Below are 23,652 nucleotides of genomic sequence, written 5' to 3' on the forward strand. Positions count from 1 at the left end.
TCCCATTTTAATGTTGACTTTAATTACCTTGCTCCTAACACACATGTGCACACACATGCAGTATTCATTCTTGTTTAGGCATGTGGGAAGAAGAGTCATTTCCAAGGATGCATTTTTAATTATCATCTTATTTTCCCAAAACTGAATGTTGGAATCAGATGGCTTTGAAGTATATGATTCAATACTGTTCTAGTTCTACTGTTCTAACTAGGGAGTAAGGTGCATACTTGAAAAATGGAAAATTCCAGCTTTTAAAAAAAGTCTTGATGGGATAAGTAGCTGTGTTTCCTTTTAAGGAGGGTGAAGCATTTTCGTAAACTGTTTATCAAGATGGCTAAGTAATTCTTCCATCATTTTTTTTAAACAGCTAAATTATCTTCTAGGAATAAAGTATTGGCTTTAAATAGAAAAGGTCAAGAAAACCTGCCAAAAGTCTGAGTATTTTCGTCATAGAAAGACATTTCAGATTAGGCTTTTGAAATTAATCTAGAATTTGTGAGTGAATATTATATTACTCAAAGTAGTTGCTGCAATTATTTGTTGAAGTTTAATATTAATTGAAATAGCAGTTTAGGTAATTATAACAGGCATGTGCAAACATAGGAATCGTGTTTCACGAAAGGTACTTCTTTTTAAGTATACTTCGGGTGAACGCCAAACTTTTCTTCTTGCTGTATAAACTATCGCTACACTCTTCCTGTGTCACAAGACAAGGCTGTTCACGTCTGCAAGTTCAGCCCTCTCGTGTTTGTTGGAGGCCTGAATGTCTTGGGACCATCTGGACACCAGCTTCTGAGCATTGGAGCAGCTATTTGGTACTTTGCAGTTTTAGAAATTACCTGTTCCTAGTTTGGGAACTAAGGAAAAGGTGATGTAAGAGAATAAGGAGCTTTATTAAACTTCCCAGTGAATAGACAAAAGAACATGTTTTCCAGGACTGCTGATATGGTAGTTATTAGTTAAGGAATAATAGAAAAATGCACTTGACAGAGTAGGTCACAGTCAGATTATTTATATAAGTAATAGCATTTCTGAAAACTTGTGAATATTCTAATTGTGTTGCTTAATGACAAATATTGGTCTATTTATTATTTCAGGCTTAGTTTAAGGTAAAACAAACTTTTTATATAATTAACAACCTGACAAATTCCATAGAGTAGTTTATGAGAGTTAAGGTATATGGGATGAGATGAGAACTCTGCAAAATTTCATTATACCCAGACCGATATTTTCTATAGCCAGTTATTAGATTTACATCACAGGCATTCATTTCCTTATACTGCTGTAATTCTTGCCAAACTTTCCAAGATTCAGCTTTGATCTTATTTTAAAACATGCATCCTTTTATTTTTAAAACATGCAAAGCCTAGTATTGCTTCTCAGATGACTACAGTGTGTGTATAGCCTTTCCTCATGTTGACTGTGTTCTGATCCGAAGCACTATTAGCATAATAATGACGTTTCTATCAGCAGATATTTTGTCTATTCTGTCAGAAGCTAGTAGGTAAGAGTACTGTAATCAGAAGCAATCAGGGCAAATGTGTTATTTGTTGTTTTTTGCTCATTTTATGTGTTTCATGATACTTAAAATTGGTTTCACTGTTTCTTCTGTGTCTTCAGCTACAAATATTTGTATGGAAGTTTCAAAGGTATAAAGAGGCGAAAGGAATACCATGAATCTTTTTTCAGCTCTTACCTTTAAATTAACTAGATTTTGGTCTGATAGGGACCCTTCAAAGAGACAGTGCTTTGTTGAATTCTTGTGTAATTGAGAATCCCTTGGGAGTGGTTGAGGTTGGTAAAACGTGTAATATATTTCAAGATAAATTGGGATTCTGATCCTCTAAGCCCATAATACTGCCTGTTCCATTAAAATTTCTTTGATATCAAACTACTTTACATCATATTAATTCTCTTTGTCCCAAAAAGGACACTTGTCAAAGGTCTGTTGCACAGTATGTTTCTTGGATTCTCAGCTGATGCACTGGGAGCACTTTGAAGTGACCATCATCTTGCTCCTGGAGATCCCAATAAGACCCCTATATTTGCTACATAGAGCAATGAAGTAAATGTTATTTTCAGCATAACATTTCACTTTTCAAAAAAATGTGAAACTTTGCAAGTTTTTTAAGTCTTTTAGTAAATGGTCTCTCTCACGTATATTAGGAATGTTAGAGAACTGAATTTAATGTAGTCCTCAGTCATTTGAAATAACTTTAAAAAGAATATAGAAAGCATTCTGAAATAACTTCTTGGATTTTTGTCAAAATGCTGTTTCTCCTCCAGTTCCCCTTAGCTACCCACACAATGGCATCAGCCTGGTTGCCTTGGTACCTGCTCCTGAAGGCTGTGCGCTGTGGAGTTTGGCTGTTGAAATAGCTTGATTTGTCATGTGGAAGTGCAAGTCATTAGCACACTGTTGTTTGACTGGAAGGGCCTTGTGTACTATATTGAACAAGTTCCTGTTTTGTGGCTTTCAACTGTGAATGTTAATATTGTTTACTGTTTCTGCTAGTCATCCCGCTTAAGTCAGATTTGTTGTATGGAGCTTGTAATAGGAATTGCCAGAGCTCACGCTTTGCTCTGAGAGAGTTAACCAGTCTTCCTATTAACAGGAATATGGAACTGTGAATTTGTTCAGCCAGTTTAGGTCCATATTCCTACTGTACTTAAGGCCTGAAATATTGTTCATGGGAGAAGTTTTATGCATTCTGTTGTTTTTCCCAGGCTTCATCTTCAGTCCCAACACATTCTAGGGTGAAAGTCCACTAGTGCCAGACTCCCTGTTACACTTTGGTATAATGATTCTGGCTGACCTTTGCTATGATGTTGGAATTTCATATAAATATCTCAAAAGAGAGTTTAAAGTGAATTTAGTCCTATGAAAGGTGCTGGCGGGACAGTGCTGGAGAGTAAAATCTTCTTCCCATGGAATTGTAATAGCAGTAACTGAAGCAATACTGCTTTGCCCTGTATCACTTCACCTTGACTTCAAGGTTAAAGAATTCAAGATTTAGTTGGTCTGCTTTACTTTTCTGCTGTGCTCTTTTTGCTGAGAGTCCCAGCAAATGGAATTGCTATTCAGGAATCACATAAAATAATTAGAGTCATTATTTAACCTATCAAAGGGAAGAGTAAGAGGAGACTTAGATGCAGAGCATGACTATCTCCATGAGAGGAAAGCACAGATCATGCTTCTGTATTGGAGAAGGGCAGAACAAGAAGCAGTGATTGAGAACTAAGGCAGTTTTGTTCAAAATGGAAGAAATAAAGAATGCATTTTAACAAGGTGAGGATTCATTTGAACAGAACACCAGTGGTAGTGTTTGCATCTCCTGATATTTTTCAGACCAAATGGTTTTCTGTTGGAAATATCTTTGTTAAACACTTGAATTATTGAACTTAGACAGGGATAGCTGGACAGAGTTCTGCTATTAGCTGTGTTTGAGAGAACATGAGAGTCAGGGTCTGATTGCTGAACCCATTATTGGAAATTCTTATTTAAGTCTTAGAAATTGTTAGGATGTATGTACAGTTTTATAATATCTCTGCTTGTGTTTCTGTCTCTGAAAATATTTGTGCAATTGAGGATGGGCTTAGGCTTCAGTGTCTGGCTTTCAGATTGCTCATTCATCCTTCTCTTATCGTGGGCCTCCAGCCCTGCGCTCCCAGGCAAGACTTCGGGGATGCCTATCTCGTGAGCGCAGGAAAGCAGGCGGAGGAGGAATTCCAGCCTGCTCCTGGCTGATGCATGCTGTGGAGTATTTGTTTGGTTTGTTAATACGTACTTGGTTTGGCATCTTCTCTTGTTTGAGACTTGAACCTTTTTACCTATTGAGTAAAAGGTAGACAACTTCAGGCCAAAGCAAACAAAAATGCTGTTTCAGGGTTCTTTGAAATGTTGATGACTCCAAATGATACTAGTGGAGCTTCTGCAGTAAAAGATCTTAGGGGTGAGAGGGCAAAAGCGAAGCAAGGAAAGGTACTATTTCTGGGATTGATCTTTTGGAGGCGCTTCAGTCTAGGTTTAGATTTACTAGTTGTTTTCTTTTAGTGCGTAGAATCTCATTAATAAGCAAATGTATATTTTCAACATACGTTATGGAGCTGTAGGTTTGTTTATCATGCTGCATATTTCTGTGATTGTTTTAGCTGATGCCAAAAAAGATTGAGTCACACTTAGCTTATGTACAAGGAGTCTTTCCTCTGCTCTGTGTTGTCTTACTGCTCCTTTGTAACTACCCTTTCAATCTACTCTCTTCAGTTACTAAACCTTCAAAACTGATAGAGGGCTTCAAAGCAGAGATGATCTTACTTTTTTATAGGGAATTATATGAGTTACTGATCCACAGCTTACACCCATTAAGACTTGTTTAAAAGTCATTTGCTTTTGATAACATGTTATAGCACAGAAATCAGTGTATATTTTTTTAAAAAGAATTTAACATAGATATTATTCACAATTAATTACTTCGATATCATTTTATGACATAACAGTCATGATATTTATTCCACCCCCACGCTTATACCAATCCATCTCTCTCTGTGGAGACAAAGCACATGGCACAAAAGTAATAAAAATTATAAGTCCTGCAGTGGAAAGCAAATCTTAAACAAGCCAAAGCAGACATATTTTTACATATAACCTAAGTTTAAATTGAGTGTAGTGGATTGATCCCTTACTTAGCCTCTAATAAAACAGGATTCAAGGGTATTTATATCTAAATAAAGAAATAAAATTAATTTAATTCCCCTTGTCCTTATGTACAACAGTGAGAGAGTAAAACCTTTCTGTTGTAAAGGGAAAGAACATTTAAATTGCAGTCTTAAGAGGAATCACTAAGAAAAATGGATATGTTACTGCTTGAGGACTCTCCTTGAGGTAAGTATAGTAGTTTGTAGGCTAGAAGATGAGGCAGGGTATCAACAGGAAATAGATGTGAAACAATGATATATGGGCCAAAAATTATTTCAGCTGGAACTCCATTGATTTTAGTGATGCTTTGCTAGGGATGAGTTTAAACCATTACAAAGAAGCGTTGATCTGGCATTTCACAGCCAGGATCATGTTTCTTGTGCTGAATGCCAATGCTCGCTTCTCAAATGTCAGAATTGCTTAATTACTTTATTTCACCTTTTAATTTTTGAAAGTACTTAAAGTGTTGCCAAGGGGTGTTAGAGTGGAAAGGACAAGCCAGTTTTGTGTTTATTCTGTTAACTTCTGTTTGTATTGCCCATGTAATGCCTATGTATACCAGTCATGCCTTGTTCTATGTTAGGTATACCTACATTAGGTATGTATTATACATTAGGCATACCATATGTCACAAGCGGATGAGGGGCTTACAGTTGCATACAAGAGGTGCTTGATGTCTAGATCTAATAGACAGGAGGAGCCTAGGAAATCTGGAGGTGCCCTTGGTCAGAGTGAGAGATAGCATTATCACTGGCTATGGCACTTATTTTCTGCAAACAAGATTGTTTTGACTATGGGTAGCAGTATTTTACCTGCTTTTAGAAGCTCTTCTGACCTTTGCAAGCAGTTGAGCAAAATAGGAATGTTCATACAAACCACTTTTGTTTCAATGGCACCAAAGGAAAATAACAAGAAATATTAACTAACATATTTTAAAATGAATGTGGGATAGATTTATTGAGGGAGATGCAGAGATGGCTGTAGCTCCCTTTCCCCTTTAGCATCACTCAGGATGATGTGTGCTCACTGTCATATGAGACAATGTCCCTTCTATTCACCCATGGCTATGGGATCCCTGAATATAAGCAGTGATAAATGGTATTTTTAGTCAATGTGAGGAAAAAAGCCAGAATAGACTGAAATTAAAAATATGTATACTTTGATTTTGTTCTTGAATTTTCAAGTTTTTTTTTGGTTTAGGTGTACTTGCTGTAGCTTTCAGGTGGTAACAAACAATAGATTTAGGCAGCAGACCCAAATTTAGGCAGTCTTCAAGTCTAGGCAGCTTACTAGTTGGGCGTAGGAACAATTTACTTTTCAGGCAGTTAAACACAGAAATTCACTCACGCTGATCCAGTTAAACTTAATGACTCAAGATCTTTTTTAGATACCGTAAGTGCTGAGACAGAATTCTAACACACATCTAGCTTCTTCTATTAAGGAGCATTAATTTTTTGGCCGTTCTGTGCAGGTCTTCCATAGCAGTCAGCTATTAGACATTTCTTTATCTCTACTGTTCTCTTTTTCAGACTCTGTCTTTTAAACTTAAAATGCTGCTGTCCAGTCTGATAGTAGCCTGTATCCATTTTGCATTCATCTTACTTGTAAGTCTATGTCTGTTCAAGTTACAAAGCAGTAAAGAATAATCTTTTAGGCTCTTAGAAATTAATTCTTTAAGCACTTTAGGACTGGCTTCTGGGATATATAATTTCGATTATTTATTTATTTTTAGGAGGAATTTTAGAAGCTCTCAAAAGTCAATTGAAAAGTCGTGTTAAAAAATATTTTAGGGTACCAGGAAAGGGGCTGTGCTGGTTAGCCTTAAACATAGCCTTCTCTTCCTCTCATACACCAGAGGCATGTATGTGACTGAAGTAGATTTCAGTGGAGTTGGTCTGTTTTATATTGCCAAAATAGGAAGAACCATTATAAAGAAACATTATTGTAGTCTACCAGATACAAATTTTGGTTATGATAAACAGGTATTTTTGAATAGCGTGATGTGCATGGAAAGAACAAACCAGCAATGATCAGTGCAGTCTCCAACCCTAGTATGTTTTGTGATTGAATCTTCAGTCCCAGATTTTTTACTGGAGTCAAGTTTGTATTTTGCTTGCTAAAAATATCAGAGGGATTTGATGTGATCTGTGTAGCAGAACAGTACATAAATTTCCTAAAGGCTTGGGGATAGTGTTGTGCTGATACTGCTGTTACACAATGCGCATAAAGGCACATCTGCCACGTCTCTTTCCCTAGGCCACGGCTCTAGTGCTGCAGGGGCAGACTAACAGCATTTCTTAGCACAGTGCTGCCGTGAAGAACCTCCTGGGCAAGGAGACTGTGCAGGGGGACGCATCTGTGAGTGTCCAGTTAGAGTGCCCTCCCTGAGCAAGCCCAGTAACAGAGCCATAGTTGCAGGCTAGTTTGACTGTTCCCCCCCCGTTGGGTTCACGTCTGTGCACTGGGGCAGAAGAGCTCACGCGGCTCCCACGGGTTTGGTGTCCCTCGGGTGTCACTGAGAACCTGGCCTTGTGCTTGGGATTCCTGGATGTCCTGCGATCTGAGCAGAATTAGGCAAGCCCTCAATTCACAGATGTTTTAGCTGTAAACGTAGACAGGACCCTAGGATGTGAAGCAACGTACTGTGATACATGAGTGACAGATTTTCATCCTGTTTCACTATTTAATTATAAGACTTCTTTGTTCACAACTAGCTTGCCTGGTGACAGGAGTGTGAGACTATATTCTTATAGTCTCCCTGACACCGATACTGATAAGGTGGGGCAGGTGCTCTGCCACTCCTTACCATGTTTAATCTTCTGCCTGTTTCTTTCCTTTGTTGCCTACTGGGATTTCCAGCTGGAAATGTGAGTATTGCGTGGGGAAGATCAGTGCCCTGTCCATTCTCCTTTCATGGAGGCAGACCCCCTTGACTCCTTCTGTTGGAAAGCACCTGTTCTCTGGCTACTGCTTGCCATGAAGACAGAAGGGTTGCTATTTTTCACACTACAACGCTTTATTAAATTCTTCAATAAAAAACCCGGTCTATGAGGTGGCAGCTGACCTCTCTCTCCAACTGCCAGCTGTAGGCAGCTTTGAAAAGGGCTCCCAGACCAGCTGCTGCCAGGAAGGCTTGCAAAGGAGGAGCAGAGAGGAGCTGGAGTTAAGCTTGAATTTTGGATTTTTGGGCATCCCAATTTTCTCCCTAATGAGACTAACTTTACTCTTGTGACCTCTTCCTGCCCCTTTCCTTGGCAGATAAAAAGAAATCTCTCTACCTGCCCCCAACTTTTGGGGGGAAAAACACAAGGCAGAGGAAAATGAATGATTGCTTTGGCATGGAGTTCTCCCGTTCATTTTGCAGTCCCCTTTCTGCTCTAAGATTTCTTTGGCTTCAGTAGAGTAGTATTTCTTTCAATTAATTAAATTTAAATAGACCGTGTGATATTTAGAATTGGAAGTGGGCATGCTACATTGTGGAAATGTGAAACATAAGGCAGCATTGCCTGGACTGTAAATTTCTGAACCAAATCAGGACTAGAGAATTCAGCTAAGAACCTTTCTGTTGAGACTTTGGGAACGTGTAACTCATTTCTGTAATTTGACCTTTGGGAGGGGCAAGTTTGTCTGCCTGAATTTAACTATTTGTATTAGTTGTACACAGATTGATCATTTCATCTTGATGCTGTGCTTACAGAGCTATAATTGTAAGTGAATGCATACAGCATTGGTAGCTTTGGAAAGAAATGCATGTGGTTCTTTTGCAGGTAATAAAATGGAAAATCCAATTTGCAGTTGCAAAATAAGCCTCTGAGTGATGCATGATCTTCATAGCAGCATGGGTCAGAGAGTTACTGCTAATCACAAAGCTAGCTCGCTTCCCTAGCGGCCAGTGCCTTAAAACCGAATAGTGAACAGTGTGTGTCTGTGTCTTGAGCCAGCCAGCGTAGATTTAGACACACCAGTTTCTAGCTTATTAGGTCCTTTTTGTCACAGTACTTAATCCTGCTTTCTGATCCTTGTTAGAACACCAGGGCTGCAGAGTCCTTTATTAAAGGAGATGGGTGTGAGGCTCCTAACGAGACGCACTGGAGCGTGAGGCAGCAAGGGCAATTGCTGCCTGACTGGCAGAGGGGTGAAATGCTTCCTGCATGTTGTTGTTGAAAAAGAACAGGCCTCAGACAGCTGACAGATGAGCTTGCTGAGGTAATGGTAACTTGTTGATAGGCCAATATGAGATGCATGACATCTTTCTGCACAATATAATGGTCTTGCTTTACTCTAATTGTGTTAACCCTTTTTACAGAGAGAAACATATTAAGGATTAACTGTAAGGCAGAGCTTGGGGAAACGTAACTGAAATGGCCAGAAAGCAAATGCCTTGCAGAAGCTTCTGTAGCATACATATGTGTTTATGCTACTACACAAATGCCTTTAATTTGAAAAACAAGCACATCAGATTGATTTAAGACTTCTCTACTAGCTTGACTGAGTCAGGCTTCCAAACCTTGTATTTTTTTTTTGTTTTGCTTCCCATGTTTATCTCTGAGGATTTTTTAATATTTGTTGCTTGTTGTGAGGGGAGGTCTGGGGCTCTCTACGTCATAAAATTCAAAAAAAATAAATTTAAAATGGTAGCACAGGTATCTTATTTTGAATTAGACAAATTGGATAATTATTTAAATATCTAGGACATTTGAACGGCCATGCCTTGCTGGAATTTAGCCTGTCATATCCATAGACGGAATGAATTTCAGCAGAACTTGTACTGTTTTATTTTTGGTTGGTAAGCTTAAAAGAAAAAAGAAAAAAGCTCTTAATATGTCTCTCAAGTCTTCTTATCACCAGAATAGATAAAACTGGCATGTCGCAAGAATGATCAAGAAGCCCCAAACTCTAATTCAGTTGTTCTGTTGGTGCTGAGTGAATCTACTCCCCTGCAGATGGACAGCCCAACACCTATGCACTACTAAGCCCTGCTTAGAACTAATTGGATGAGTAAATACTATATGCAGCAGGCCAAATTCAATCCTGCTGTGCAGTATGTAGTACCACTGACATGAATAGGGTGGAACTTGGCTCTGTATCCATCATGATGGGAACTACTGTGTCCTCCTCTTCCGCTCCATTAAGCCTAGAATATTTGCTTTGATTATGGTTGTACTCTTTGGAAGGAATGAAAGGTTTGTTATTCACTGCAAGATACTTCCTTACATTTTTCATATGTATTTTTGTTTAATCCCTTTCAGGTAATTTGGATTTGACTGGTCAAAAGCAAGTCTTCAAAGCAGAAAACAATCCTTGGGTTACCCCTATTGCTGACCAGTTCCAGCTGGGAGTATCGCATGTTTTTGAATATATTCGTTCAGAAACATACAAATAGTAAGTATTGCATGTCACTATTCTATCCTGTAAGGTTTTTTTTTTCCCCTTTTCTCTCTTGTGCTGTGTTTGAAAGTGTAATCAGTTATATCCTTTGTTCGTAATGTATGCAGTAGCTTGGTATTCAGGGCAAACATGCAAAGCTATAAATTCAGAAATTTTGCTAACAGGTAAACAAGTATGATTTAGACATGTTAGGAAAGCACAAAGATTGTGTGACGTTGCCCTGCATTTTTTGTGCATTTCCTAAGGGTTGTTAAGTAACTTGAGAGGTGTAAAGCAAGAATTGATAAGCCTCTGAGAAGTATTGATTTTAAGTATATGCAGTAAGGTTTTATAGATTGAAATAGGCATTTGGTAAGAATGTTTTTGCTTTGGGGGTGTTATGTTTTGAAAGAAGGTGTCCCTGATTGGTTTGGACTGGTTTACAGAAGTTTATCACCCTGGTAAATGAAATTTGGGTACTTGTGCTTTCTTAAACAGTGTTACTGGATGAAAATAGACCTCATGCTGGGGCTTCTCCATTTTCATTCAAAATGCTGTGTATAAATGCTAAGCATTTGTTTAGGACAGAATGTCTTTAATGGTTCACTGAATTGAAATATTTCTTCTCACTAAAAATTTCCATGTTATTAATCCATGGTAAAACTATAGATGGGAAGTTATTTTTCTGTTTCTGACAACTAATGTTGCTGTCTTTTTAGAAGCCATAAATAGTACGACTTCTAGGTTGGAAAGTTAGTTTTTGCATTTCCTCTTAATTTAAAAAGTTACTTTAATAATTTTGAAGTGTCTCTGACAATTTTTAGTATAATAGCTGTCTGAACTTAATTACCAAAAGAGAGTATTTATAGATGTAGATTTGGGCTTCCAATTATGTAACTGACATGTACGTTTCTGTATAAAACTGTAAATCATTCAGCAGTGGCTTTTGCAGGCTGTTCCTCATTTACACAATTTAAGCTGAAAAGGTTCACAGATGCAAGTGCGATTACAAAAAATTTGTGTTTCGGTGACCTCAACTTTGTGCAGTAATACACTGTTTTTGAGGCAGATTTATCCATGGATTTAAGTAGGCTATAACGCCCTTCGTCCATTAGTGTTTTGTGTTGCAGACGTGGTTCAGGGGAGTAGCTCTCTTTCTCCTTTGACCATCCCTCCCTCACGGTCCATGTTGCAGCTGCATTTAGCCTTCCCATTAACGTGCAGTAGCTTCTTGTTGGCAGTTTGTATTTCTGTGTGCTGAGCAGGGTAGCTTGGGGACCCTCGTGCAGCTCTCACAGGGACAGCTCTGGGCTTTCTGACGATAGCAATGAAGTTTCAAGGACTGAAGTAAAGTTTTGCTTAGTTCCTGTATGTAGAAAAACTAAATGGATGAGAATTTCTGCAGACCTATACTCAGACTTTTGAGGGCTATTGTTATGTATCTATAATTAAAAAAAGATAATAATTTTATAACTGTGGAGTATTAAACTGTTCTGGCAGCCTCTTTTGTGCATCCAAAATTAAGATAAAAGATTTTGTAATTCATCACCTTGCCTTAACTATTGTTCTTTGTTTTAAATTAGCCGTATTATGTTTGCTGTCTTGTTCTTTGCTGAGGCGTGACACAGTGTCTGGCTGGCTAATGGGCTGATTTTGATCTTGTCCACAGTAAATATTTAAAGCCCATATAGTTAACAGTGTAAGCAAAATCAGACTCTAGTCATTAATTGGAAAAATAAATGGAGCCAAAGAAGTATTCATTTAGAATTTTACGTTTGATCTTAGAAGGTTATTCGGTTAAAACGTCATTAGTTTCAAAGACTAGTGATGAAGCTAAGTGCATGCAGATGTAAATAACAAGAGAAGATTTTTGTTTGTTTGTTTTTTAGCATATAACCATACTATATTTAGACTATAAAGTAAAAATATCGGTATACTATTGTTAGAATCCCAGTAGCGATTGCTTTTGATTCTTGATTGTACTAGTTTCACATACACTATAAAGAGAGTTTGTGGATTTTTCTATTGGAAAAGATTCTGCTTTTTTCTTTTTGTTTCCAGTTTCATTTAGATATGTGATCTGAGAATTACTTGGATGTCACCTGCTTCAAACATTTTGCTGTTTGCATTTGATTTTAGGTGTTATAAGAAATAGCATAATCTGGTTAACAGGTCAAGTAGCATTATTGTGCACTAAAGCAAACAAGCTGTGAATGCAAAAGAAATGAAAATAATTTTTTTGTGAAGAAATTTTGATCTTTTCCCTCTAACAACTTCACTATTTACTACTTCAACTGCTTTTTTCTTTCAGAGACTATCTCCAGATACTGTATCTGTTTTTCATTAACCGAATCACCAAGTTGAGATGTGAGTGTAGTAATTTTTCCTGTAGATGTCTCAAACTTTATGCAAAATTGAGCTCTTGGGTTTCTCTGGATCATTCAACCAAAAGAAAAATTTAAAAATTAACTTGTAGTATTTGATGGGCACAGACTTTTACTCTGAGACACAGTAGTATAGTTGAATAACTGCATAGAAAATCAGGTATGCTGTTTAGATAACCTCCCTTCCAATACTGAGGGAAGAGAAGAACTCTCATATATTAGCAGCTTGCGATAGGTATTTTCATCTCTGGCCAGTAAGTTTATTTTCAGGTACTGGAAGATGTGTACTTTCATAAACTAGGAACTGTACATATATAGGGTAGATAGATTTTGAGCTCTAAAAATAGTAATTGCCTCCCTATGCCCATTACTTTTGCTGGCTGATTGGAAATATTGATTTTACTGTGTTTACAAGTCTAACATTGTCTATACTAGCTAAGACAGGGAGGGTATGCACATACAGTCACAAGTGCCGAGTTTCAGGGCCTTAGCAAGTTACGTTTCACTGGGTGGTTTATGCTAATGTATTTTATTTTGTTTTTGCAATGACTAGGACATCATATTTACTCAGTGAGTGTTATCTCAGCCAGACACTAGTAACTCACTAAGTCCCGGCAATTCACCCACTTGCAGTCGTGTTAATAAACCTTGAGGTTTCCACTGATGGCTGGCACAAGCCATGACTATGCGCAGCAGCCGTGGTCAGAGGTTTCCATTCAGCTTCTGTGGCGTTGCCCTTGTGACACAGCTAAGTAGTAGATCAAAACCCTCTCCTTTCCATTTCAAGCATATTCAACAAAAATTTCACCCCATTTTTAGCCTTCTCTTAGGATATTCTTGCTTCAGTGATTAATTTGTATGTCAGGGTGACGACACCCATTGGGGATGACTATGTTTTAAGATAAGATGTCTGTCTTGCGCACTTTCACATTTTCACACTTCTGTTTTACACAGTGCTTAAACCCCAAGCATAAGATTGAAATTGTGGCCTGCTGCAGAAGCCTGTAAGCCAGTAGGCCTCAGATCAGCTGTTCTTACTTAGTAGGTTCTTTCATTTCCTTTTATTTCCTTACTTTTCATGAGAAATGATGCCAGGTGATTTTTCAACCCTCATTTTTCAAGGAATACTTGTGCTGACAGAAAGATGGTCATATATTGTGTCAGAAAATGTGTGTGGAGGGGCTCTTAATCCTTAACAGGAAATTCAGCAGCTTGTGGCACTTTGCTAGCTTTTGTTGGCTAAAATATGCCCACTGCACATATCATCCTGTGACAGCATCATTTGGAAATAGGTCAGATTGCCAAGGATGTCCTTAATCTCTGACTGCAGTACTAGCTCTCTCAAAGTTAAAGCAGTAAGCTGAATTTTGGCCTTGATTTTATATATGCTGTGGAGGTGCCATTAAACTCCCTGTGTGGTGTCATAGTAGTGCAAAAAAGCAGTTGAAAACTTTTTCAAACAGTAAAGGGTAGTAGCATTCTCATCTCCTCAAAGGGCTTAACTAAATGTTTTATTTTTTATTCATGTCTTTAGTCAACTTTCAAAGTGACCTTTATGTTGTAAGCATATTCTCAGAGGATCTTCTCTGTCTAGAGCAGTGACAAAGAGATGATGGATTGTGTGATTTAGTGGCTATAATATACTTAGACAAGTGCAGACAGACATAAATGTTTGAAAGAAAACAGTGAAATAAACTCTTGTGAAGAACTTCAATCCTGTGATGCTCATCAGGATCGGTGTAAATTAATCAGTGACTTGATTAAGATGAGGTAAAGCTGCGACGTGCAGTCGGTACCTGCGGGTGGGTTTGGTTGCTGGCATTCTCTGCATACTTCATCCAGAAAGCTGCACTTTGGGTATGTTTTGGGAATTAATCATGTGCTCTTGATCAGTCTCCGTGTGAAGCTTGCTCTTTGTTTTTTCTTGTAACAGAAAGGATAGTGGCTTTGCTTTTGTCACAGCAGAGTCTATTCCAGTCGTCATTACCTAATGGCATAATCTCAGCTAAAACAAAGTAACTTGCTAGGTCCTGACTGCTTGGAATAGCATTCAGACTTCTAGCATTTTTTAAGCTGCTGTTGAACCAAACAGTTGCCTTGTAACACTTTCTTAAATGATTGTTGTCTCTCTTTGACCTCCTTATTTCAGCGAGGCAGAATTATGATAAAATAGTCAGCATTTGTTAAGCTTCTAGAAAGCAGGTTTTCCCTGTGAGGCAGTCAGCGTGCAGTCAAGAACCTTGACAAGATGTTTTGTGAAAGGAAGCAACCTGCACTTTTCACATTTCCATCAGAAAAGGTGGTAGAAGAGCAAGCCATTTTAAAGACTGACACAATAACTCTTAGCAGAGGAAGTGGTTTGACACAGGCTACATTGGACATATATCACATGGTGACACTGCAACATAGGTTTCCCTGTCCAGACAGCTTCTCGTATTGTAATCAAAGCCCTCATTTTATCAGCAGTTCGGGAAAATCCGCTGCTGATTCAGTCCTGTATCTAGAGGCATTTTTCTCTCCAGCTTTCTCTAGAGGGAACTGTTCCACCAGACCCCTGCTCTTCTGTGGCAGCAAATCCCCACTGCTTCCGGGTAAGTGGACATAGGTCATGAAATAAAGGATTCTTTTTATGGATTATATGAGTGAAGAGTATTTCAGCATTTGTTTTTGACAACTGGAGGAGGCTGGCAAGATACTCAAAGTAATGTATAAGAATGCAAACCATATCCTGAAATAACTCTTTTTCTTATTCCACAGTTTCTGAGCTTATTTAATGTCAGCTGTGTGATTGGTGCTGTCCAAGATGTGAAGTAGTGGTTAAGTAACCACTTAGAAAATATTTCTACCTTTCCACCTCACGGAGTGGAAAAAGGGGCTAAGGAAAAAAAAAAAAATCACAACTGTTTTGGAGGTCAGGATGCACAGTGGGAAAGTGGGAATTACCAGGAGTAGAGAAGGAGACATCAGGAAGCTGAAATAGTAGGAGGAGTGCTTGTCCTGAAAGGGGATTACTTGTGTAATATGGTCTTGGACCTGTAAGATTTTCATTTGCAAGGGTATTTAAGTGGCATTTGCTGACGACACAAAGCTTGCAGGCTTTGTCAGTATGAAAGAGAATGGCGAAGGAGAAGGAAGACCTGGCTGTATTAGTTACAGGGTGTCTGTGAGCCACCAATGTGTCGTGTGCTGGGGAGGGGAGAGAAACAGTCTCCAAAGGTGTATGGAGAGAGAAATACGCAGTTCTGGTCAGCATGTGCATGAAAGATGAATTCAGTCAGGAACAGGCAAAGTGAGGAAGGGTAACAGGATGATAAAGGAATGAAGAGGCAAGAAGAGATTTAAAAAGTACTTTTATTTACCAAAGTGAAGGCTGATAACAGAGGTGATTGCTGTCTTCGGGTGGAAGAGAGGGAGGAAGGCAATTCATTTAAAGCAGAAACAGAGTAGACATGAGAACAAATACAAGTCAGCTGGTAAGGGGTATATTTGATGGAAGGTTTCTAATTATTAGGGGAGTGAGGTGATAACCTGATAGAAATAATTTTCTGGTCGAAGAAATGAGAGCAAAATTCTTATTTATTTCAAAGTGAACACTGATCAATTTATAAACAAGAATATGTGATGTGATTGCTTTTGGCAGAGGACAGCATGTCAGTGATGCAGGCAGATCTTTGTACTCCTGTATTCTGGTGGGCTAATTTTTGAGTAAAAAATCAGGATGAAAAAAACCTGACATATTAAGGCAATTTAATGTCAATTGCACTGTGCAATTAAGGGAGACAAAAGTCCTTTGTCTGTTGAAGAAGGCAAGAGATTAGTTTGCATATTCCTGCATTTAATAGATTTGTTACAGTAAACTGCTGTATAGCAGTTTTATGCAATAGTTTACTCAAACTTTTTTACTCATAGTAACCTAATAGCAAGTAGTTGTTAGATATATATTTCTTAGAAAAATAATTCCTTCAGGGTTATAAATATACCTCTTCATGATATTCTTTATTCCACTTACATTGAAAAGATATAGAGAGAGTTGCCAGTTTAGAAATATTTGGCAGTCTATAAGTAAAATTAAATACCTTTTTATTCTCTAATCATTATCTAGTTGTGTAATAATAGCTAAAGAACCTAACTGAGCGTAGTGTGATCTCGCACGTAATTTCTAATGGTCAGAGCAGAACGTGGATATTCTGGACTCTCGGGGGGAAATAAAGACCACAGAGAGGAATGCAAATCAACTGCTTTAAACATCTAATATAGGTGTGATTCAAGGGACTGTGGTTAGATGCTTCAGCTGTTTGTATGATCAATAGAGGTCAATGAAGATTCAAAGCACTTAAATTAAATGATGTAAATATACCCTACCTTGCTAAGAAAAATAGGCCATAATAAATGATCTTTTCTTCTATATTTTTCTTTTACTGTCACTAATATTCTTTGGCAGTTTGTGGAATAGAAGGCTTCATGTATTAGTTTTGTCTTAGGCTCAGCTCTGCAAGTACTTATAATTTTAGTACAAGTATTCTCATTGTTCCTGTAGAGATCGCTCATGTGCATGTGCTGCTGGGATGAACCCTTAAATAAGTACTTCATCTTTTCCTTTCTCATTTGCAGAGTGTGGTTGTTGTGGGCCCTGTACAAGAAATAAGATGGTGTTATGTGTCCAGCTGTCCATTGCTGGATCTCCCTTCCACATATCAGTGGCTTTTTAGCTTGGCATCTTGAGCATTCAGTCCCTGATGAAGATGCACTATCTGTGCCAAGAGTAGCTGTGATCTTGTGTATTTTAGGGTAATTTCAAAGATAGGATAATGACAGTGGAACAAAGCTGACTTCGGTAATTTACTTTAGGTGAGATTCTCTGAGTTGCCACATCTCCTGTGAAGACAAAATCATGGCAGATTAAACTTCCTTAGCAAGTTGCATGGTAGCTAACAAATAAGCAAGACTTAACAATCCTAGTTCATGCATTTCAATTAGACACCAGTAAGAATTTTCAGTTAACCAATTACAATTTTCTATCAGCTTGATGTGGGAAAATGTAAAAATACCATTTACATTTGGCTTTGCTGTATCAAAAGCATGGTACTGTATATTTTATGTGAAAATACTGATTTGTATCCCAGCCAAATGCTGTATTTATTGGCTGTATTTTAAAAATTGATAAATATATTATTACATTATTTCCAACAGAGAGAATAGATGACTCAGAGTCCTGACATCTTTAGACAACATTTATATGCAAATCTGTAACTCTTTCCCAACACAAATTGGAACCCTTGTTGAAAGATAAACAAGAAAAACCATTTCTATATATATGTCTATATATTACTAAGATGGATATGTAATAAAAATGAAGCTATCACTGATGTATCTGACAGGTACAGATACTGCACATATAAATACTGGTCTTACTATTGCTATTACCATTCTCTTTACATGGAAGTTCAAATCAAAGTTAAGAATATTATGCAGTAATCCATTTACCATGTCAGGGATGATAACCCAGGGTTTTTAGGTCCCTGGGGCTGATGTCTAGGGCTGTGTTTGAAACAGAACTGAGATGAAGAGTTGTGGTAAGTGCAAGAGCTGAGGATTCGATGAAACCGAAAAATGGGAAAGAATGCTGGTAGGATACAGAATATGAGCAGACCAACAAGACAGAGTTGCCTCTAATCTTGCAGCATGGCAAAATCAGAAGCTGGGTTAAAAATCAAGGGATGGTAAAATCCAAAGTGAGGAGCAGGCAGGGATGTGTCATAAAACTGGTCCGGGACAGAATCCAGGGCCTGGCCTAGAGGACAGGGTAGAGTGTAAGCAAGCAAAGACTGAGATGTGCAGATGCAGCCTAAAGCCCCCTGAGTAGGAAGGAGTGATAGGTGGGATTGAATGAAGTATGTGCCAACGAGAGAAGGGACTGATCCAGAGTGGGTTCTGGCTTGTGAGGCTCATAGTCACCAGAGGGACTGGTTATGGCTGTCTGATTGTGATAAATCCTTGAAATGAGATGAGTCCTTCTCTGATTGATGATATTCAAATTATTAATAGTGATGGAGAAAAGAAAGTCATGTTCTGTTATGCTTCTGTTTTGTGTTCAGGACAAGCAGGGTGGTATTTATGTATCTTTTAGGGAAGATGAGTTATTTTCCAGTCCACTAAGCAGAAGACTGAACAACATTTTGTTGCGAGATGTGCTTTTAAACCTCCAGGCCTGTGTACGTGCACCCAACAGCTCTAGAAGAGTTGACTGAAAGAGTCTGGACTCACTGCAGTTCATTCTTAATTAAACTGTGAGTGTCAGGGAAATGCCAAAAAGTGTCTGAGGTGCTAATATCATTCCAATATTAAGGAAGGCAAACAGACCACACTGTGTGATTATAAACTAGTTTAGTTTGACATCAGTTTGGGGTTAAATAGTGAAAAAGAGGCATGGGATTCCACTAGTGAAGATTTAAAGGATGTGACTGCAGTATGAGTATAATTCATACAATTAATGTATGGATATGATTTTATGAGAACTAAGTCCTAAAGAGAGATTATAAATGTGATTGGTCAAGGCAGCTCTTCAGCTACAATAGACTTTTGTGAAGCCTTTAGCTTGTAAAGCTGTGCAACATTCCCATTAAAAATTAGCACTGTACAATTTCAGAAATGGTGTAGATAACCAAAGGCAGCATGTCCAAAATGTACGTGATTAATGAGCTTTACTGATGTTTTGTGATGGTGCATTATTTAATCTTCTTTTGTGAGGATATTAGTGAGAACAGAATTTGGTCTATATAGTAAGTAACAAAGAGAGTGTGGCATTTTAAAGAAAATCCTCAAGACTATGATAAGAAGAATAAATAGGAAATGGCAGACAAAACAAGCCAAGAGAGAACTAATGTGGAAGACTTGTTGGTAGTGATAAAGGATTTTTCGTAAGCTTCCATAGCTAACAGCAAGTAGTGGAAAGCTTGTTAACCCTTTGTAATCTTCAAAATCCAGTTGATTTGTTTTCTTGGTTTCTTCTTCGGATTGGTTCTTTACAACCAAGCAAGAAGAGTTACTGCACACATTTGCTGTTTTTATTTGGGAGATAAATTAAAAAGTGGCGCTTTTATAATCAAGCAGAACTGTCTGCAATTTCTATTCTCTACACAGTTCTATCTGTTTTATCACATGCTGGCTTTTATCAAACTCCAGTTTCTTATTTCACTCTTGCATTATTTGAGGGTTTTGTGTGATCTTCAGCAATGTTTTTTACTCTCCTGTTGAGGGCTATTGGTTAGATAGAGAAGTGTCCCTAATTTTATGGTTGCCTTTATCAACTGTTTATCCAGTGGAAGGCTTAAGTGGAAATGATTTTGGTGTAATTTGCTGGTACCACTTGTAGTGTTAGCTCTGATACAAATTTAAAAAAGCCATGATTTTATTTTAGTAGGTATTACTGCCATCAGGTTTATATGTACTTTTACAAGCCTTTGTAATAATACCTAAGGCACAGTCATGAAAATGGTTATGATCAGATTTCATTTGAAGTTCTTTTTACTAAAATTAACTTTTTCTTGAAAAATATAACCTGAAAGTGAGGAGATTCTACTGTATGAAACAGGATTTCTCAATCCTGAACTTCAACGTTTTCCTCCATCCATACAAGAAATATCCAGCTGTTAAAACTGGGGATGGTCAGATTTAGTTCCTGTTTAGGCAAGTCCTTTTGAATACAGCTATGCAATGTCTTTTTTCTACCCTATACCAAGCCACGTGAATCTTTTAACCCTGCAAACCTGGTATACTGAAAATCAGTTAGAATTAAATATACTAGGAAAAAATATCCTGTGGTTTTTCTTCCTTACTACTCTTGGTTGGAGAATTGCAAAAAGGAATTACAGTCTAAGATGAGGCATACAAGAGGCATACACAGTAAATGGAATTGCTTAGGGTACTGACCATTTCAACTGCCTCAGGTTCACCAGACTGATGATAATAAATGCAAGAATATTAACCCTTTTCATAGTTTTGCCAGATGTTCTAAGATGCCAGTTCCAGTGCTAGATGTAAACAGCGGCATTGAATGGAGAACAGTGATACCCTGAATCCTTTGTATTATCCATATAGTCCACTTCTGAATTCATAATCAGGTAGGTTTTCACTCCTACAGTTGTATATCTTGCAACAAACTGCTGTAATATGGTGGTAGATATATGCAGAAGTAAGGGGAGCAAATCAAAAAGCCAGTGCTATTAGTATGGTTCCTCTTGACAAGAAAAGGAGAATACTTGATGTCCATTCATATAAACACAGATCCCTCCCTCTGGCCTGTGTATTCTGTGTATGGTTCTGTGGGATTTTCTGCCTGTTAAACATGCATTCAGGAGTTATCCAGAGAAGGAGAACAGGGCCACGGAGTTTAGGACTTTTCAAAGACATTAATTCAGATGCATTGCAAGAGCCTGCCACATGCAAAGCGCTCACTAAGTGCTGGAAGGAGATACCATGATTTTAGAAGACTGGGATTTAGACATGGCAGTGGGTGGCAGTTCTGTCTCTTAAAGTACAAGTGAATTTTAAATGCAAAAGCTGAAACTTTGACAAGACAGTTTTTAGTCACCTGTTAACCAAATATAATTTCCAGACAAAATTCTGAATACTAGTTTGGATTATTTTATATTCTCTCTCTCTTGTTCATTTCCTCGCTGTCCCAAATTTAGATTTACTCTAATGTTGACTTTAAAAAAAGGAAAGGTATGCAAGGTTTGACAGCGATGATCCTGAATATAAATTATATCAAGCAAATTGATGCAAGATAAAATTACCAAATCAACCTTTTTTATTCTATATTTTATGGAATATCTAATGTATGTTTGGCAGTAATTTACTCCTGCACATGAATTTCTGACAGTTTCGATTCTTTGGGCTTATTAATCAATGTAGTCAGCACCAGAGCAATTTTTATGAGACTCACTAGTCATCAAAAATTTATTATCAGATAAATCAGAGAAACAACTAGCATCTTAATAGGGTGAACAAAGTGGCATGCGAAAGATCATTCAAGACTATGTGTTTTTGACACTTGTATATATTGTATTTACTGCTAGGGTCAAATGTTTTGTCTGTAATTTCATTAAAATAATCATCACAGTGACAAAATTGCTTCCTTTTGTGCTAGTTCTTTTTTCATTTAATTTTTCATATATGTATATATATATGTATATTTCATATTTACCTCCATTCTGGTAAAGCATGAAAATTCTATGTAAAATCTAATATAGAACTTTGTTTAAAATCTAAACCTTTTAGAATTAGTTAAAATAGTCTCCACTTCAGGAATAAGGTAGGCTGGAAGTGTATTGAGGGTGGTACCAGCATGTTCTCAATGTATTTCAGTCGCAGATCTAGTTGCCTAAGGAGTTCTGATATTCATTCCAGATCAGGCTGACATGTCTTATTTGATCCAGTTATATTTTTACTTTCTAAAAAGACTACACATTCCTTGTTCAGTATTTTAAGAAGTATTAATTTCCCAGGCATGCTTGTTGTGGTGGCTGCTGGCAACCGAGTAAAGCCAAAGCTGAATACTCCAGAAATCCACGTTTCTATTAAAACAAAATACTCTTGCATTTAAAAATGTTGTTGGTTGAATCTCCTCCCCAGTTGTTAGACTGCAAGGGGTCTTAACCACAGTGGTAGGCATACTGGTGACGCACTGGGACATGTGGTTGTCTGGCTTTGCATTCCCTTTGCAATGTCCCTTGGCTCCATGGTAGGAATAGGTCAGTGGAAAAATCCATGTGAAAGGTAGTAGTCCTGTCTTCAGAGGAGGGCAAGTATAATGTGGAAGGATGAAAACAGAAAATTGAATTGTTTAATGGGGCTTGGCTTCATCTCTGTTCTCAAATGTAGGCACTTAAGCCTTCATTTAAGTCATGAAAAGGACAAAATAGTCACCTTAGGTTGTCCCTATAGCGAAGGGGCACTTCAGGGGTCAAGACAGTTAAACAGAAATCTGAATCGTGCTCTCAAGGTCTCTCTCTGTCTCCACTTGTCTTGGCCCCCACCGCGTGGGAGGTATGCTGCTGGTGTGGCGTGGTGATGCCAGCCTCGCGTTTCCATCCCTGGAAGCTCTGGCTCTCATGCAGCCATGTAGCAAGGGGGTCCAGGCAGCCTCTATGGCTGGAAACTAATCACTTTCCTTGGCAGGATTAGTTTTAAGCTGAATCAGTCTCCTTGAACTGTCTAGTGCCTGGCTGCCCGAGAGGGAAGGGGAATGCACAGCCACGTGTGAGGTAGCCCCAGGTAAGTTTATGTTGCATGGGTTTGTCACGTTGCCCCCTCAGACAAGCAGCTAACATCAGGAGGAGGACGACCCAGGTCCTTATGTGCATTTTTCACCTTATGCACCAACTGAACAAACCTCCTATGAAGAGAATACAGATATTTTTAAGAACTTAGAAGTAAGAACTCACCAAGTTTGGTGAACCAGTGGAAAGTCTGGATTTGTCAATGTGCTGAGAAGTGCTGGGGGGGGGGAAAGCCATGACCATCTGTGTATTTCACTTGAATCTGGTAATGATGAAGGTGTGCAAGTCTCATTAGTGATGTTCTGACAGCTAGCTTTCCTATCTTTTGCCTAATAAAAGAATAGCTGAAGTGCGTTTGAATTTTAGGACCCTCTGTTGATAAAAAAGAGAAGGATGTTTCTGGATGGCTACCTGAGCCATTCAGAACTACGAGTGATACACAGAAGAAACCTTATTGTTCCCTCTTCTATCCAACATGTATTTTTACAAGAGAAGCATATTTGACTTTGGAGTTGTCTTATGCTGTGTTTGTAATCTTAGTTGCAATTGGAAAAAGGGATGTCTAAGGCGTGAAGATCTTACAGAAGCGCTCTTGTAACTCTCAAAGTTTATCTCCCTAGCCTGATTCCAATTCAAGTCAGTTATGGCTCAAAATAGTTGCTATGTGCTGGTTACTTAGTTGTTTATGCAAAGTCTAAGACAACCAGATATGGGTACGGGAAGTGACAACTACCAGCTTAGATCCCATCACAAATAAATTGAAAGCAATTGAAGTAAGCTGATATATTGTCATGCTGTAAAGGTAGGGTGAGTTTAAAACTAATGATAACCTCCATTTATTAATGATAATGTCTGACTGCAGCTGCGCATTTTCTTTAACTCTCTCAACCAACCTTCCTGCAGTTTGATCTGTGTGAATCTCACT

The 23,652-nt window shown here is 38.1% G+C and overlaps 1 protein-coding gene across 3 annotated transcripts in view; it reads left to right on the forward strand.

Annotated features, from left to right (window-relative positions):
* The window catches only part of RSU1 (Ras suppressor protein 1), a 110,638-nt gene that overhangs the window by 36,808 nt on the left and 50,178 nt on the right, over positions 1-23,652 (forward strand). For 2 of the 3 annotated variants that reach the window (XM_064505987.1, XM_064505985.1), the window contains one exon: positions 9,946-10,078. In XM_064505987.1, coding sequence (XP_064362057.1) covers positions 9,946-10,078 — 133 coding nt within the window. Of the gene's footprint in view, positions 1-9,945; positions 10,079-20,443; positions 20,538-23,652 lie in introns of those variants that run through there. The other variant, XM_064505986.1, reaches the window with a different exon arrangement.

Source organism: Dromaius novaehollandiae, chromosome 2 (genome assembly GCF_036370855.1).
Source record: "Dromaius novaehollandiae isolate bDroNov1 chromosome 2, bDroNov1.hap1, whole genome shotgun sequence".
NCBI lineage: Eukaryota > Metazoa > Chordata > Aves > Casuariiformes > Dromaiidae > Dromaius > Dromaius novaehollandiae.